Consider the following 18,543-nt stretch of genomic DNA (forward strand, 5'->3'; position numbering starts at 1 on the left):
TTGGACTGTGAAGAAAGCTGAGTGCCAAAGAATTGATGCTTTTGAACTGTGGTGCTGGAGAAGACTCTTGAGAGTCTCTTGGACTGCAAGGAGATCCAACCAGTCCATTCTGAAGGAGATCAGCCCTGGGATTTCTTTGGAAGGAATGATGCTAAAGTTGAAACTCCAGTACTTTGGCCACCTCATGCAAAGAGTTAACTCATTGGAAAAGACTCTAATGCTGTGAGGGATTGGGGGCAGGAGGAGAAGGGGACGACAGAGGATGAGATGGCTGGATGGCATCACTGACTCGATGGATGTGAGTCTGGGTGAACTCCAGGAGTTGGTGATGGACAGGGAGGCCTGGTGTGCTGCGATTCATGGGGTCACAAAGAGTCGGACACGACTGAGCGACTGAACTGAACTGAACTGAACTGATGAAAGAGCTTGGAGAACATTGATATAAACACTATGAAAATAAAAGGATGAGCATGTTTACTTTTCAAAGATCAGGCAAATTTTTTTCTGAATTACCATCTTCATTTACTCAAAGTAGCCTTAATGCATATTAACTCCATCAGGAAAAGAAAGCCCTGGGGTTCTATTTTTGTTCTCTTGGTTTCTCTCTAGACATCTTTTCCCCAGGGGATGCTGCATCATACCCCAAGTTTGCAAAGGGTATGGTGAGAAATGGAAGTGCTCTGGCCAGGAGGAGTGAAAGTGAACATGTTAGTGGCTCAGTCATGTTCAGCTCTTTGCGACCCCATGGACCAGCTGCCTCCATTCGTGGGATGTTCCAGGCAAGAATACTGGAGTGGGGTGTACTCAGGGATCAAACCCGGGTCTCCTGCATTGCAGGCAGACTCCTGATTGGCTGAGCCATGAGGGAATTTCTAAGGATGCCCCCTGCCAAATTTCAGCTCCATGCTGTGGGCTCACGGGGCAAATCCTTGGCCTGTAGGTTTGCCTTAGGATTTTTCAGGTAGGAAAGCTCAGGAGGAGTAGTGTGGTTCAAGATGGGGAGATAGTATTTGCAGACGGAGCCTAAGAGTTTGATTGGGTATCTCTCTTTTCTGTTGGCTTGTTGTGTTAACTTGGGCTGTATGTCTTTCTGTGTGAAGTGCTCCTGGAGATTCGCCTCCACTTGGCCTGTCCGCACTCAGGCTGTGGGTCTCTGGTCACCTCCCAAGGCAGACATTAAAGAGTGATCAGCATGGTCACCTTGAGACCTTCTCAACTCAGCACCCAGCCAGCTGGAATGGCCACTGTGTTTGATTCTAGCCCTTGGAGAGGGAAATGGCAACCCACTCCAGTATTCTTGCCTGGAGAATCCCATGGACAGAGGAGCCTGACAGGTTCATGGGGTTGCAAAGAGTTGGATGTGACTGAGCAGCTTCACTTCATCCTTAGAACAGAGCATCACAGGGCACTCTGGAGTCTGGGTGTGGGTCCTGCCAGGAGATCTGTTGGTCCACTCAGAAGGGTGATTGATTAGAAAGGGCCAGGAGGAGAAGCAGGCTATGGCAAAGCCTTGCATGCTAAGTAGGTTGCTGTTTACCCACCTGTCTTTGGATTGATCCTAAATTTCCCCTGCTCATTTCCAGACCGGATGAGATAGGTAATCTCAGCATTTGTGCCTATATCTTTGCTGGTGGCAAAAACAGCAAGGACTTGGGTACCAGGGGAGGTGTCCTCAGGCACCGACACCAGGTAGTCCCTCCTCTCGAACACAGGGGGGTTGTCGTTGACGTCCAGGACGGTGATGCTGATGGTGGCCAGAGAGGACAGCGCCCGGCCTGGGCTTTGGTCGGTGGCCTGCACGCGAAGGGTGTAGGAGGACTGCTGCTCTCGGTCCAGTGGGCGCTCCAGGACGACGATGCCGGACGAGCTGTCCACGGAGAAGAACCCATTGGCCGAGTCGGCCAGGGAGTACACGACCTTCCTGTTGACGCCTGTGGGAGACAGAGGGCGGGCGTGAACAGGGGCGTGGCCGGACGCCCTCTGCAGAGGAGGACGGCTCTGCCAACTGTCTAAGGGGCACGCAAAGGAACACGGGAGCTGTAGCATGGTTCCTACAGCTTCGGTCCCACAGCAAGTTCAGCTTGTAAAATATATACACCCAGACCAAACGGTAAAGAAATGGAAAACACTGGCCTCGAAAATCAGAAAGAGCTGGATCTAAAGCAGAATGCCTTGCAGGCGTCACGCTGCTATAAGTCTTTAACTAATGTTTTCAAATAACTGACTAGCTGTCTTGATCATGTTAGAGAGACTGACTTCAATTCTTTTGGCTATTGTGGTTTCCAGAAGTCACATTCTTTCTTACCTGCCTATGTCAAATAAGATGAAAATGATTTGGAAAGAGGAAAGAATATATAGGCTATAATTATTCAAACCCTCGACCAATTTCTTTATATATTTATAATCCCCATCTGAAACTATTCTACTGAGGATTACCACATATCTTCTAATAAACAAGCCAGGATCCTTAAAAAAAAAAAAAAGAAATGGTTGAATCTTCTTAATATATTAAAGAATCCCATGAATTTAAACTCTAAGATACCAATAAGTATAAGGGTCAAGATGTGCCACAGAAAGAGAAGTATAAATTAATGAATTAATTACTTTGACACATTTTTATCTAGAATCTATCAGACATTATTCTAGGGGCTAGAGAGTCCCATAATGGTAAGGGTCTGACATTTCATGAAGGAAAATATTACATTCTAGTGAGTGTAAATAAGACACGAACAAGAACAATGAATGTAAAATATATGGGATGTGAGGGAGGAAAAGGGAGAAAAATGAAGCCGTGAGTCGGGGGATCATGAGTGCTGGGGGAGAGGGAGCTTGGGAGCTGGAGGGAAGGGGGTGGTTATTTCAATACAGCGGTGGGAAGTTTGTACTTGAGTGAAGATGCAAAGGAGGGAAGGAGGGGGCAGCACAGACATCTGGGGAAGAGATGGCAGGTGGGGACCCCTGGGAGCAGGGGCGTTCGTGAGTCAGGCTGGTGTGACTGAGGAGATGCGGGAGTGCATTGGCGTAACCAGAGCTGAGGAGAGACACTTGGAGGTAGAGAGACACGGGAGGAGGGAGAGGTAGGAGGAGGGAGACGTGGGAGGAGGGGGATGAGGGAGGAGGGGGACGTGGGAGGAGGGGGACGCGGGAGGAGGGAGACACGGGAGGAGGAGGACGTGGGAGGAGGGAGATGTGGGAGGAGAGAGAGGCAGGAGAAGGGAGACGCGGGAGGAGGGAGATGTGGGAGGAGGAAGGGGACGCAGGGGGAGGGAGACGCGGGAGGAGGAGGCAGAGACGCAGGGGGAGGAGGGAGACTGGGTGAGGAGGGAGACATGGGGGGAGGAGGAAGACGTGGAGGCGTAGGGAGACGTGGGAGGAGGAGGAGAGACGTGGGCGGAGGAAGGAGATGCGGGAGGAGGGAGACGTGGGAGGAGGAAGGGGATGCGGCGGTAAGGAGATGCGGGAGGAAGAGAGACGTGGGAGGAGGAAGGGGACACAGGAGGAAGGAGATGCGGGAGGAGGGAGACGTGGGAGGAGGAGGGGGAGCGGGGGTAAGGAGATGCAGGAGGAGGAGCAGAGACGCGGGGGGAGGAGGGGGACGCGGGAGGAGGGAGACGTGGGAGGAGGAAGGGGACGTGGAGGGAGGGAGAAGTGGGAGGAGGAGGTGAGACGCGAGAGGAGGAGGGGAAGGCAGAGGGAGGAGGGGGAGGCGGTGGGAGGAGGGAGAGTGGGGAGGCGAGAGCAGGGCGCTGACTGCATGGGGCAGATTTCACGGGCGGTGGTCCCGGTGGTGAGGTGGGAGGCCTGGTGCCTCTGAGGAGGAGGCACGTGATGTGACTCAGCTATTCACAGGCGCTCAGGCGGCTGGTGCTAAACAGAACAGCAAGACAGGAGGCAGAAGAGACACAGGCCTCCCAGTGTCCAGAGCAGTGCTATATACAACAGTCAAGACACACAGGCAACGGAAGTCGGCATCAAGAGAGGAATGGATAAAACAGATACAGCACATATATACAATGGAATATTACTCAGCCATAAAAGGAATGAAATTGGGCCATTTGTAGGGGTGTGGATGGACCTAGAGTGAAGTGAGTCAGAAAGAGAAAAACAAATATTGGATATTAATGCATATACGTGGAATCTAGAAATATGGTACAGATGATCTCATCTGCAATAGAGAAACAGAGCTGCAAACATAGAAAACAAATGTATGGATGCTAAGGGGACAAATGGGGAGTTGGGGTGGGATAAATTGGGACTAGGATGGACATATACACGCTGTTGATGCTATGTACAAAATAGATAACTAACGGGAACCTACTGGATAGCTTGGGGAGCCCTACTTGGTGCTCTGTGGTAACCTGAATGGGAAGGAAATTCAAAAAAGAGGGGATATATGTTTATATATAGCTGATTCACTTTGCTGAAGAGTAGAAGCTATTAATATTAATTATTAAATAGGCAACATTGTGAAGCAACTATGCCCCAATAAAATGTAGAAACAAGCAAAAAGACAGGAAGTGGAGACCTGCTGGCAGTCCCTGCAGGAAGACGGGCAGTGATAAGGGCAGCTGGGACAGACGGTGGAGCTGGGGGTGCGAGGCAGTCAGGATCCAGGTGTACTCTGAACAGGCAGGAGTGAGAAGTGAGGGGCCCGAATGAATTCAGAATTCAGAGATGAGGAAAACAGACGGAGCTGGCAGGGCATGGATGTAAATGTCAGAGAAGATCCCAGAATGACTCTTGGGTTTTCGTCTGAGCCACTGAAAAGATGATGTTTTCATCAGCTACCATGAAGGGCTTCCCAGGTGGCACCAGTGATAAAGAATGCGCTTGCCAATGCAGGAGACGTGAGAGACTTGGGTTTGATCTCTGGGTTGGAAAGATTCCCCTGGAGGAGGAAATGGTAACCCACTCCAGTGTTCTTGCCTGGAGAATCCTATGGACAGAGGAGCCTGGTGGACTACAGTCTATAGGATTGCAGAGTTGGACACAACTGAAGTGACTTAGCACACACACATGCCATGAAGAGGGCTGAAGGAGGACTAAAATCTGATCAAAAGATCATGGGCCCCATTGGGATAGACTGAGTGCGAGATGGGCATTTTATATTAAAGTGGAGATTCAAGTAGAAAGTTTGTACAGGAGGCTGGAGATCAGAGGAGAGGTCCAAACTGGAGTTATATTTTGAAAGGTCATCAGCATTCAGAGAGCCAGCAGAGCCATAAATGGATGTGATCATAAGGGAATAAAAAAAAAAAAAAAAAAAGAAATCCAATGGCCAGCAAATCTAGAGCATCCCAACAAAGAAGGAGAGATTTCGTCAGAGCGTGGTTTCTAGTTCTATGACTCAAAGAAATGCCCTTCGTTATCAAAATGTCATTTTACCTTAATATATACTAAAGCTAAAACATACAAACCAGGAAATATCCATTAACAACCAACAAATCAGTGAATGATGATTGGATCAACTTTCGGTTCTGAAGATTGATTATACTATTTTTATCCTAGGATTTCAGCACTTCAAAATGGTTTATTATAAGCCTCCAAGTCTCTAGGAGTTATAGTTTATAAGCAAAATAGAACAAATTCATGGGTGGAAAAGCATCATGTTGTCCTAAATGCTCTTAATGAAGACAGTATGACAGCTACCTGAAAATGTCTTTTGTGAATCACAGATCCTTAGAATATAAGCTCTTAGAGGGAGGACCTACATATGTGCTGTTTTCTCTTATAGCATCTCACCATGGGGACAAGCCTTTGGCATTAATAAGAGGTAAACATTTTATTCCCTCAGTGTACAATTTCCCTTAAGCCAAAATTCCCAGCAAACCAATAAAATCATGTATCTGGAGGGAATGACATAAACTGCATTATGTGGCTTTAACCAAAAGGTCAACATTGAGAGTCTGCTCTTGGTTCCATTCCAGAGAGCCCATTTTTCCCAAAGTTTCATCATTTACTTTTATTTCTCTTTCAAAACCATCACCCTGTGATATATAAACACCAACCTCTGATTTTATTGGTGCTGGGATTAAAAACAAGAAGTCATTCCTATTTCCTTGCTGCCCCTTGAAATAAGGCCCCAAAGCAAAGCTTTAGGGATGCTTTCTGGCTATTTTTAGAAGTGGCTGCAAGACTAAATTATCCATCATACACTCCTGGGGTGAATACATGGAGGACTGCAGAGGTGATCAAGCTTGTACCTGAAAAAGAATAACCCTGCCTGGGTGTCTGAGTGATTGTATGTCCTAGAAGCTGCCCTGACCGATCTGATGGCCTTGGGACAACTCTCAAAGGGCACAAAGATGCATTCATGGAAACACACTGGCGATTGACATAAATATACCACTTCCTTCCTTGTTAGTTGCTTAGTTGTGTCCGACTTTGTGCAAACCCGTGGACTGTAGCCTGCCACGCTCCACTGTCCAGGGGATTTTCCAGGGAAGAATACTGGAATGGGGTGTCATTCTCTTCTCCAGGGGATCTTTCTGACCCAGGGATAGAACCCAAGTCTACTGAATTGCAGGTAGATTCTTGACTGTCTGAGCCACCAGGGAAGACCAAGAATACTGGAGGGGGTTGCCATTTCTTTCTCCAGGGTATCTTCCCCTAGGAATCAAACCTGGGTTTCCTGCATTATAGGTAGATTCTTTACCAACTGAGCCACAAGGGAAGCCCAAATATACCACATGGGTTTTCAAATCACATATTCCCTGGGAATTTGACTCCCCGCCAGCATATGGAACACCACTATCCCCAACAATAAGGCGTGGCAGGATATTCACGCAGGACCTTTCGTCTGAACACTGGCCGACAAGATCACCCCCTTCAGAGACGCACAAGCTGAGGGCTGGGCGATCCGCCCGCTGCCGCAAGCATTTTTAGGTAAACATGAGGGACAAAGTCCTCTTTCCAGGAGATCTGCTTCTGAATAAGCTTCCTCTTCAGGCTTGAAGACCACGCAGGAAGAAAGCAATTTCTGACTGTTCTGAAAGCCAGCCTGCTCTGACCGGCTGAGCTGGGAGAGGCAGGGGCTGGGTTGGTGCCCTGGCGCTCTCTGTGGCAGCAAGACCCGAAGGCAAGGTGCTTCTCATGGCTGCCTGTGTGTCCTTCACTGGGACCGAGAGCTGAAATCTAAAAATATTCCTGTGTTCCCAGCCTGCAGATTTCTCGCCCAGCCTTCGGCTCTGCAAAGACACCCATGCAGGACAGCCGTGTTCTCTGAGCATCCAGCCCTGTGGCGGAAGCCCTGCGTTTACAAGGCTGACATCAATCAGCGACGCAAAGACCACGGCTCCCCTTTGGGCAGGTTCTGTTAATTTAAAACTTGGTGACAGGGTTTTTCTGCTTTAGCACAGCAGAAAACCATCCCCTGTCCCACACGTTGCTGACCCCAAGTCCCCGCCCCCCATACACTGTTTCTGACGGTATCCTGGGCATGCACACCTGGAGGAGCAGGGAGAGTCATGGTTGACCTCACCTTTCTGTACCAGTCAGTCTGACATGAAAGCCGCACTAGAAAAGGTGGGGGTAGGGCACCCAAGCCACACACCTGCTCAGAGGTGTCACTTATGATCTGGTAGCTGAAGAAAAGAGCAGGATATATTTTTGGAATGTATTAAAACTCCAATTTGGACACAATTGAAACATTTCATTAGTTTCTAGCAATGAAGTCAGATGCATAAATACCACCGTGCAGGCAATAATTTTGGTGGAGCCCTTGGGTCTCTGCTGTATTACTATGCGATAGGGGTGGTCTTTGTTAAATGAACGCATGTCCTGTCCCTAAAATGGAAACTTTCTATCCAAGGGTGTTTGATAAATGCCATCCTTCAAATCTCGATCCTTCCCTACGTACCTGGCAGAAAATCTGAACCCGAGCAGAAGACTCGCTTGCTAATTGGCCTCATGCTCTCACTGAATGTCATGACATGTTATATTAAGGTAAAACATTAACCCATCGTTTTGCCTCTATGTTTTTCAGTATGTAATTCTCTTCTCCAATTTGCACCTAATTTAATGAGGATGGAGCTATTTAGCTTCTCAAGATGCTGAAATGCCAGACTACCAAGTATGATTTTCATTGCATGTGAAGTGTCTGCACGTTAACTGTAGCAAATGGAGCAGGCAGGCCTTCAGAGGATTAAAATCAAGTAAAAAGAGAATGACTAAAATCCCAATCTGTTCGAGGAAGCAATAGGTAGTGGCATTTTGTGGAGTGGGCTGGGAGGAAAGAAATAGCACATACAAGTTCCCAGGAGGGAAGGCTGTGAAATCCTGGGGTCGGGGGCAGTTTCCAAGGGCTTCTATATTCACTTCTTTTAAAGGTTTCTAAGTGGAAGTTAGGTTCCTCTCATTTGGGCCAAATGGAAATAGATTATTTGGATGGGGGGCATGGATTGTATGGAGAAGGAAATGGCAACCCACTCCAGTATTCTTGCCTGGAAAATTCCATGGACACAGGAACCTGGCAGGCTGCATGCAGTCCATGGGGTCACAAAAGAGTTGTATATGACTTAGTGACTAAACGGTAAACAAACGGACTGCATATAAAAGTCAGAGTTTAAAATGAGAGCAATGTGGTCCAATGCTGAAAGACAGAAGACCTTGCTTGTAACCCAAGTAGACTTGTGTAGCTTAACCTTGTTGGGTCTCAGGTGTCTTCATTTTTAAAATGATAGAACCTAGGTCCACTGAGATCTAAAATGATCTTCCAGCACTATTTTTTATTTGCAAATTAAATTAATTGGTGTTGGTTTCATTTCTGTTTTCAAAGGGCTCATCCTCTCCTCCAACTGGCCATTAAATCGCTGGACCGCGGCATCCCTGGGCAGAGTTAGCAAAGGAAAAGTCCACATTAAACCTGATGATGACGAGCTACTGGAATCTTCTGGATGGGATGAAAACTAAACACAGCAGATTCATGCCATTTAGTTACGTGTTGAGAGTTCACACGTATACTTTACAGCAAGGCTTTTACATCTCAGCAAGAAATAACGTTCACTGCCAGGATCATCTGCAAGGATCTCACCTAGTGTCAGAATAACTCGGCTTGATAGTTGAGATTGTTAAAGGTGTTAGAGTCAGCACCAAAACCAAATGGCCAGAGCAGTCAACACAGCAAGATTGCTGAGATTTTTTAAATCTGGTCTTTAAAAAAACACTGTCTCCTCTCCTTGAGAGAGCAAGCTCCCTGAGCTTCACAAACCTACATGAGCGCTGCTCTCACTTTGGGGTCTCACGTGGCAGGGCGCTGACCCTGTCAGGGCAGGGCCTTCTCTGTGACAGTCACATTCCACCCTCAGCAGCTGCACAGGATCTGGTCTGTCCATGGCACACAGAAAATGTGGACTGTACTAAATTGCTATAAACTGGCTTTTATAAACAGACATGAATTTATACAGAATAGATATCTGGGGGAAGATAATTTGAAATAATCTCAGCAATCAGACTCTAGTAACACTTTGCATTTTGGTTCTAATCACTTATTTTTATATCAGCTTGATATATAGACATGTCATAATTTATATACAATAATAGGAATGCATTTGTCTGACCAACGTACACCTTCATGGAACCAGCGTCTTCAGAGCATTTCAATTGCCCCCTAATGTTCCTTCATGTCCCGTGGCTGTCTGCCCCCAAATTCCATGACCTAGGCAAGCTAATAACTTGTTTTTGAACCAACACTTTCTCCTGCCTGCATGACTGCCTATTCATCAGTGCTTGAAATCCCACAAGTACATTTAGATTTCAGTCTTTATGACCCAGGCTTGGTGATTAAGGCACATTCTTATTTAAGCTATAAGGATTATCTTTCGAAGAAAAATGCTAAACAAAGCTTTGGTTCTTGAATATGTCATTACATTCCTTTGCGACAGCCTTATCCTTAAAATATAGCACTTTTGAGAGGCACAAGAGTTCTGTCTGTCTCACTGGAGACCCTGGTTATGACCCTCCCATTTAATAAGGATTTGTCAAGAGCCACTTGTTTGACTATCACGGGCACCTTGTTGAGAGAAGTAGAGCCCAGAAGACACCTCCTTAACTCTAGGAGCTTAGCAACTTGACAAGGAATTACTCATACTATTAACTATGTATTTAAGTAATACCTAAACTATTTGCTTAGGGTTAGAATGCCGAGTTCTTTTGATTCTACCTCTGAGAGCTGTCCTGTTTGTGGCCGGGGCTTAGAGTCTGATAAGGCTCCACCCTCTCTCACCTACCTGGCTGCAAGAGACTTCTAATTGCAAACTCAGACTCCATCCTCTCCTGACTAAACCTAACCAGAGTTAAGCTCCTAAAACTCTGGGTCCAGTCCTGCCCCAGCTGCTCAAGGTTGTCACTGCCTTATCACTTCTTCCAGCAAGAAGTAAAAATGGGGCACTTCCCTAGGGGTCCAGTGGTTAAGATTCCACGCTCCCAGTGCAGGGGTCCTAGGCTCCACCCTTGGTCAGGGAACGAGGTTCCACAAGCCATGCCACAACTAAGAGTTTGTGTGCCTCAGCTGATTTCGCATGCTGCAACTAAAATCCAGAGTGCCACAAAGGAAGACGGAAGGCCCTGCGTGCTGCAACCTGAGACCCGGGACAGCCGAGTAAATACAAACGGATCATTAAAAAAATGAATAAATAAAAGATCGAGAATGGCTTTCCAGTCCTTTGCAGTCTGGTCGCAACTCACACTCTCCATGTCATTCCCAGCTCCAGTGCCACAGGGGACGGTCTGTTCGAGTCTCTCCTGAGGACACACGCGCACTCACTACTGCAGTTTTCTGCTCACACTCTCACTTCTACTCAGATCACCGTCTTCCCCTCCTTGTCAAAATCCTGCATGTTCTTTGCAGGTTCTGGGACAGCCTCCTTAATTTCCCTTCTTTCTGCTTCCTTAACATCATTTTCACATTCTCAGTAGCTATATTTATGTCCTCTCTCCCACTAGATTAACATATCATTGAGGCAGAGGGACTGGGTCTTTTTCTTCCTTTACATTTTATTTTTTCCCCAGTTTTATTGAGATATAATTGACATACAGCCTGTATCAGTTTAAGGTATAAAACATAATGATTTGACTTAATATAAATCATGAAATAATTACCACAGTAGGTTTAGTGAACATCCATCATCTCATATAGATGTAAAATTTTTAAAAAAGAAAAAAAATATTTTCTTTGTGATGAGAACTCACATAAGATTTACTTTTAACAGATTTTATATAAGACGTGGCATTGCATGCCTGCTCAATTGTGCCCAACTCTTTGCAACACTTTGGACTATGGCCCGCTACACTCCTCTGTCCATGGGACTCTTCAGGCAAGAATATTGGAGTGGGTAGTCATTCCCAACTCCAGATTTTCCGACCCAGAGATTGAACCCATGTCTCCTGCATTGCAGATGGATTCTTTACCTGCTAAGCCATCAGGGAAGCCCATATATTACATGCAGTGATGTTAATTATATATGTCATGTACGTTATATCCTTAGTACTTAATCTTCTTATAACTGGGAGCTTCTATCTTTCCACTGCCTTCATCAATGTTTCGCAGGTCCACCCACGACCAAAGGACTGTATCTTATCTTTGTACCCCGGTACTGAACCCAGGGCCTGGCACATGATAGGAGAGAATGAATGCTGAACTGCAGAGGCAGCAGCCAAGGGACCACAGCAAACGCATGATGAGCCTGCTAACATGACAAAGGCAGGGGTGGTGGCATACTGCTCTTGCACGTCCACCACAAACGCACGTGCCAAAGAACTGAAGGCCTCACAGAAGTGCCACGTGGAGAAGTCAGGGATGGTTAATACTAAAAAGGAACATAAAATACTCATAGATATATACAAGGTTGCTGCTAAATGGATATCTGCATTTGTGAAAACTAAACAAAACTGGTAACTACTCAATTTTCCAAGAATAAAAACTGGTTGAGTAAATTATATACATTCAGCTACTGAAAAAAGTGAGTTAGAAAACAGTACTGAGTTTAGGAGCACGTGTGTAAAGGAAAGGGCAGAAGAGACTTTTATCAAAGTGGCAACAGTGATTAGAATTCACTTATTTTTTCTTTCTGCCTATCCTTCCAGACTTTACACAGTGGTCACAGACCATGCTTGCAATAAGTAAAAGAACTACTATAAAACTCATGTACATAGAAAACAGTTCTTAATATCAGTCTTAGAGAGTAGCCACATTTTCACATTACTTTCAAACCTGTTTAATCCTCAACATACACATTATGTGAAATAATTGTAGAAAAAGATGCCCATCTGTTCTATAAGATTCTTTTCCTGATGTTTCCATTCCTCACTTTAGCTTTTATAGAAAAAAGATTTTTTGGTCAAGGTTCTCATTATAAAGTTATTTCAAGGGATACATTTTTAAAACCATTTTTTACGCTTAATTAAGCAGTTGAATAAAATTGCTTGCCTAAAATTCTTCTCTCATTTGTGGGAGGCAAATAAAATTCCATCACAGTGAAGGAACTCAAGCTGACCATTCTTTTCTGTCTTTAAAATATGCCTTCAGATGATAGGAAATAAAACAGAAAGTTGCCATGAGGAGGTCCATGGAATTGCAATTACTTCTGAAGTCAGAAATGACTTTTAAATAGACTCTCTAATTAGGTCTGTTTTAAGTGCCTTTTAGAAGTTTTTCATTGGGTGATAACTAATCCTGGCACATTCCCACAGGCAAAATACCAAATCTGGGGGTCAGTAGTCCCTTTTTACTGTCGTTTTGAATAATCAAAAAAAAAAAAAAAAAGACAGAAGGCAGCACCAGATGCAGAATCAGGGAAATCCTGACTGTACCATAAACCTCTTGGGAACTTATCACTTGGGCTGGCACTGGCTTTGCTGGGCAAGACTGGCACACCATTTGAGGTCTTGGAACATAAAAATGCGGGCACCCTTGTTTAACAAATGCTAACAAACAAGCTTATTTATGAAACAGAAACAGGCTCACAGACATTGAAAACAAACATGGTTATCAAAGGGAGAATGAGGGGGAAGGATGAACAGGGAGTTTGGGATTAACAGATGTACACACTATATGAATAGAGAAGCAACAAGGGCCTACTGTTCTTACAGCACAGGAAACTGTATTCAATATCTCCTAATAACCAATAATGGAAAAGAATCTGAAAAAGAATATATATATACACATACATATGTATATCTATCTATCTGTCTCTCTCTCTATATATGCATGTGTGCTCAGCCGTGTCCAACTCTTTCAGACCATATGAACTGTAGCCCGCCAGGCTCCTCTGTCCATGGGATTTCCCAGGCAAGAATACTGGAGTGGGTTGCCCTTTCCTACTCCAGGAGATCTACCTGACCCAGGGACTGAAACCACATCACCTGCATTAGGAGGTGGATTCTTTACTACTGTGCCACCTGGGAAGCCCATACACACTCAGACACACACACACACACACACACACACACACACACACACACACATGTCAATATCTTTGTATATATCTCTGAGTCACTTTTTTGTACACACCTGAAACTAACGTGATATTGTAAATCAACTATACTTCAATTGCAAATAATCTCAAGGCATCAAGGCAGCCAGAGCAGAGCATTAAACCAACATGGGGCCTTTCTAAGCAGGAGGCCCTGCACAGTTGCAAAAGTTGCACACTGATAAAGCTGGCCTCATTCTGAGACTGCTTTCCATGGTCTCTCAAAACCTGCAGCTCATTAGGCTAAACTCAAGCATCTATGCATCTATGGTTTTGTAGTTTGCTAACTGGGATAGCCAATAAATAAATAAAATTAACTCATCAACCAAGTACTCAAAAGTCCATCCTTGCTGGGGCACAGAACTTCTAAACTGAACTATTAAAACTGTTTCCTGAGTGAGTCACTGACTATGACCATTTATCCGTTCAATAAATATTCACAGGACTTTCCTGTAAGGTAGGCAATGGGGATATGAAGCAGACTGGATCACAGCATCTCAACCCTCAAACATCTCCTATTTCTAAAGAAACAGACATGCATATACTCAAACATCTCCTATTTCTAAAGAAACAAACATGCATATAGTAGATTGTTGGAGAGGGGTGGCCAAGGAAAGTTTCCCAGAGAAGGAAACAATTGAATTGATCCATGAAGGAAATTCAGGTGTTGAAAGGAGTACCAAAGCGGGAAATTGCCAAGAACAAAGGGCATTTTGGGTGTGTGAACATACGTGAAGTTAAGAAAGATGTAATAGTAAGCAGGGCACTCAGAGAAGGGTTAGGGATCAGTATTTCAAAATTCTAAGTTTAGAATGGCAGGTTTGAAGCTTTTTGTTTTTGGAGCCACTAGGAAATTACCAGGGCTGCTATTAATAATTATAGCTAGAGTAAATAAAAATCTGGGCACAAGTTAATGGATATATCAGCAAAAAGAGAAGAAGGAAGATTGGAAGGAGTGAACTGGAGTGAGTGTGCAGGCGGGAAGCACTATGTAATACAGGGGAAGTTATTCCAAAAGCTCCTCACAGACGATGGACAACATAATTGCACCTGTCTAGGAGGCTTCACAAGGTGAAATGATACCACATATCCTGAGGCAAAGCTGATAAGCACACCCTACTGAGCTTCAGTATATCCTGCAGAGGCACCAAGCCAAAGCTGGGGTCCTCAGATTCTGCATAAATTACTCAGAGGCAGATAAAAATTCCCCCTGACACTATAGTACTCCCTTGGTCCTGTCTTGTGTGCTGCTGCATGTTGGAGCAGGGCTGACCCAGACAGCTCAGAAGCCAGTCCCCGGCGTGTGGTGTCTATGGATGAGGCAGTGTGTGGACGGGGGAGCTCGCAGGAATGAATCACTGAGATCAGTTCTTAGAAGTCAGAATTCCCTGCCTGTGCCTGCTGCTGGAACACTTCACTAAGATCTTCTCTCTGAAAGGAATGTGGTGTTTCATTTGATAAGGACTGTTTTGACTCCCTGCTTGGGAGATGTTAAAAAGAGTAATAATAACAGCTTGTATGTGTCCAATGCAAAGACTCCTAAACCAGGGAAGACATCCCAGTCAACTCCAGAAAAAAATGCATGCCTAGCCCCATCCCAGACTTTCCCGAACAGACTCTGGAGATGCAGCCCTGCCTGTTTGTTTATTTTTAAAGGCTCACACGGGGATTCTGATACGGATCCAGAGCTGACAGCCAGTTTGTCTTGCTTTTATGCATTATTTTATCTCTGCTGCTGGATCCTGGATTTGGGACGGGGTGGTCCCTAAGGCCCTCATCAACTGAAAGCATCCTATTTTCTTGGGCACATCACACTGTTCTCCTGTGTGACTGGCCAAAATGTTTGTTGGGGTTTTTCTATAACATCTTATGGAAAAGCCTGAATGGGCTTTTTGACCAACCCAATATTGTCTCCGATGGAACTGGAGAGGGGAATTTCCAGCCTCTGAGATTCAAGGCAGCCCAGGCCGTATGTATGAGAAGCCCTGAGGAAGGAATCCACCTACGTTCTAGACATGACATTAGGGAATTTAGCTAGAAAGTCATAGTTCTCTCACTGGGAAAGGAAATGGCAGCCCACTCCAGTAGTCTTGCCTGGAAAATCCCATGACAGAGGCGCCTGGAGGGCTATAGTCCATGGGGTCACAGAACAGTCGGGCAGCACGGAAGCGCCTGAGCACGTCTTACTTCTTCCCACCCGGGCAGCTCAGCAGACCTGCACTAAGCGCATCCTGGGCAGCGGGGGCCTGGCCCCTGCTGGGCCACAGAGGTGGAGAGGCTGGCACATCAGCCCCCTTGGAGCTCGCGGTCTGGACAGAACACAAGGAGCTCATAGCTCGTTTTTCCAGGAGGAAGAGGAATTCAGAGAGGCGGGGAGACTTGTTTAAGGCTAGAGAGTTAGCAAGGATTGGAACTGGGATACTTAATCTGGTCTCATCCCAAAGCTACTGTGTGATGTCAGTTTTCAATGTGCCGGGACACGTGACCCAGAGACGATGGGGCGTCACAGACTGAGATGTTGCCGGATGTCCTGCGGAAGACGTGCTGATGCTGCTGGTGGGTAGAGAGGTCAGGGAGCGATTTACGGGCTGGGAGTCATTTACTCAGGACTACTACTCATCTCACAGATGCTTGAGAGGGGCCACCATGCCTCTTTGAACCGCACTTTCTCCATCTGCTGGCAGGAAGGTCAAGGTCTGTTAGAGCTGTAGCAAGACATCAGGTGTGAGGGTTTGGGGCTCTGCAGACCAAGGCTAAGATTATCTGTTTTGATATCTGTACGACAGACTAAGGCTTTTGCCCACAAAGTGCTCCCAAGAATGGCTCATGTCTCTGTCTTTAGGGGCAATTATTTAGCTTTTACAAACATTTTAATAGTCTCTCAGCTGCCTTCAAAGATTTAAGACTTCAGAAAATAACAGAGCTTTGGGGAAGGAAAAAAACATATTACATCATTTGACTTGTATAGCTTAGAGGTAATAATTTCTAAGGTGTTAAGGAAAGACATAGAATATACAATACTTAAGAGCAGGCAGGTTGACATCAGACTTGAATCCTTCTCATAACATCTTTAGGAACATGTATATTTATATGGATATATGTATAACTGAGAAGCTTCCCAGATGGCTCAGGGATAAAGAATCCACCTGCCAGCAAGGAGACATGGGTTTGATCCCTGGGTCGGGAAGATCCTCTGGAGAAGGAAATGGCAACCCACTCCAGTATTCTTGCCTGGAGAATCCCATGGACAGAGGAGCCTGGTGGGCTACAGTGCATGGGGTCACAAAGAGTCGGACACAATTGAATGACTGAATACACATGTATAACTAAACCACTTTGCTGCACACCTGAAATTAACACAACATTGTAAATCAACTATATTTCAATAAAAAATTTTTAAATAAATATACAATTCTCACTTCTGTCAGAAAAACTGATGATTGTATTAAAAGCTATTAAAATAGAAAACAAAACAACTCCAGTATTTTCTGGTAGAAATTACTAGAGAATAGAAAAGCACTTTGTACTGAGGTGTCAGGGGACCCTTCTTTTAGATCCAGCTTTGCCACTAAAGAAGTCATCTTGGGTAAGTCTCTTTATCTTTGAGCCCCAGCTTCCTTCTCAGAGAAAAAAGGGTTTGACTGGATCTAGCCTTCCACGCATAGCACCCCAAGATTTGCAGGGGCTGTGACTCACAAGGGGACTGGGCCAGGTGCCCCACGGGGGAGGCGTGGATCCCTGAGAACAGCCGCAAAGAGCAGCCAGCAGCTGTTACGTCATCTCTCCCGCAGTCTGTGTCACTGCGGCTGCGCGCAGTCTGGCTGAGCCGCTCCGTCTGGAGGGAAGGCCCTGTGCGGACTCACCAATCCGTGTGCAGGGGCCTGTTTTCCTTCAGCATAAAGCCCTTGGAAGAGAATGGCCGTGGGAGAATCCTTAGGGGTATGTGGGTAGAATTCAGAAGGCCCGTGAACTTGCACTAGTCTGTTAGCTCTGTATTGCTCCATGCCAAACAAGCCCAGAACTTACCGGCTTAAGCAATAAATATCAAGCATCCTATGGTTTCCATGGGGCAGGAATAGCTTAGCTGGCTGGCTGTGGCTCAAGGCTTCTCACGAGGCATCAGTCAAGCTGCTGGGCTGGGCTGTGGTTTCATGCGAAGGCCCCAGAGGAGGCTGCGTTCTCTCGAGTTCACTCGTGCAGTTGTCGGCAGGCCTCAGGCCCTTGAGCTGTAGGCCCCTCACAGACCTGCCTTCCCATGTCCTAGCTCTCTCCCCAGGGGAGTGATCCAAGCCAGAGTTAGAGGGCCTGCTCTGCCCTGAACTGTGTCCGTCTCAGATAGACCCAGGACCTGGGGCTCCTGGCTGCAGTGCTGCAAAGCTTGTACCTGGACACACCTCTGTTTGAGTTAATAATACAAAGAAACTATATGCAACTAAAAATAACTGTGTGCATGTGTAATTGGGGCAAATTCTGGACCAAAAAGATTCAAAAAGACAAAAAACAAACAAACCAAACAAGAACAACCCAATTGCCATTTCTGAGAAGCTGGGAGCAGGCGTGTAAGAGGGTGCTGTGCCTGCTCCCTGGACTCAGCACCACAAAGGGGTGGGCAAGCTACGCAAGCCACCCATCTGGCCCAACCCCTGGACACACCCCTTCCCTCACTCCATGTAATGCACCAGTCCCCAACCGTTTTGGCCCCAGGGACGGGTTTTGTGGAAGCCAATTTTCCATGGATGGGGTGGGGGATGGTTCAAATGGGGTCATGTTAGCAATGAGAGTGATGAGGAGCAACAGATGAAGCTTCAGCCAGCTCACCCGCTGCTCACCTTCTGCTGTGACCCCGTTCCTAACAGGCCACAGACTGGTACCCATCCTCAGTCTGGGGGTTTGAGGACCCCAATATAAGGAGAAGTGATGCTCACCCCTCCTCGGGAAGCAAGCAAGGGAGGATATTGCTTGTTTTTGTTCCCTCTTGCAGTTGGCACAGGAGCCCTAGTAAAATTTTGCCTGAATTTCTTGTTTGGCTTCTAGTCAACTTCCTCCAGGGAGAGCCAAGAATCCTAGTTGGTAT

General features: G+C 46.0%; 1 protein-coding gene across 2 annotated transcripts in view; it reads right to left on the minus strand.

Moving 5' to 3' along the window:
* Positions 1 to 18,543, minus strand: part of FAT3 (FAT atypical cadherin 3) — a 645,819-nt gene that overhangs the window by 77,248 nt on the left and 550,028 nt on the right. For both annotated transcript variants that reach the window (XM_024987225.2, NM_001206882.2), the window contains exon 13: positions 1,542 to 1,931. In XM_024987225.2, the coding sequence (XP_024842993.1) occupies positions 1,542 to 1,931 (390 nt within the window). The remainder of the gene's footprint in view (positions 1 to 1,541; positions 1,932 to 18,543) is intronic.

Source organism: Bos taurus, chromosome 29 (assembly GCF_002263795.3).
Source record: "Bos taurus isolate L1 Dominette 01449 registration number 42190680 breed Hereford chromosome 29, ARS-UCD2.0, whole genome shotgun sequence".
Classification (NCBI taxonomy): Eukaryota; Metazoa; Chordata; class Mammalia; order Artiodactyla; family Bovidae; genus Bos; species Bos taurus.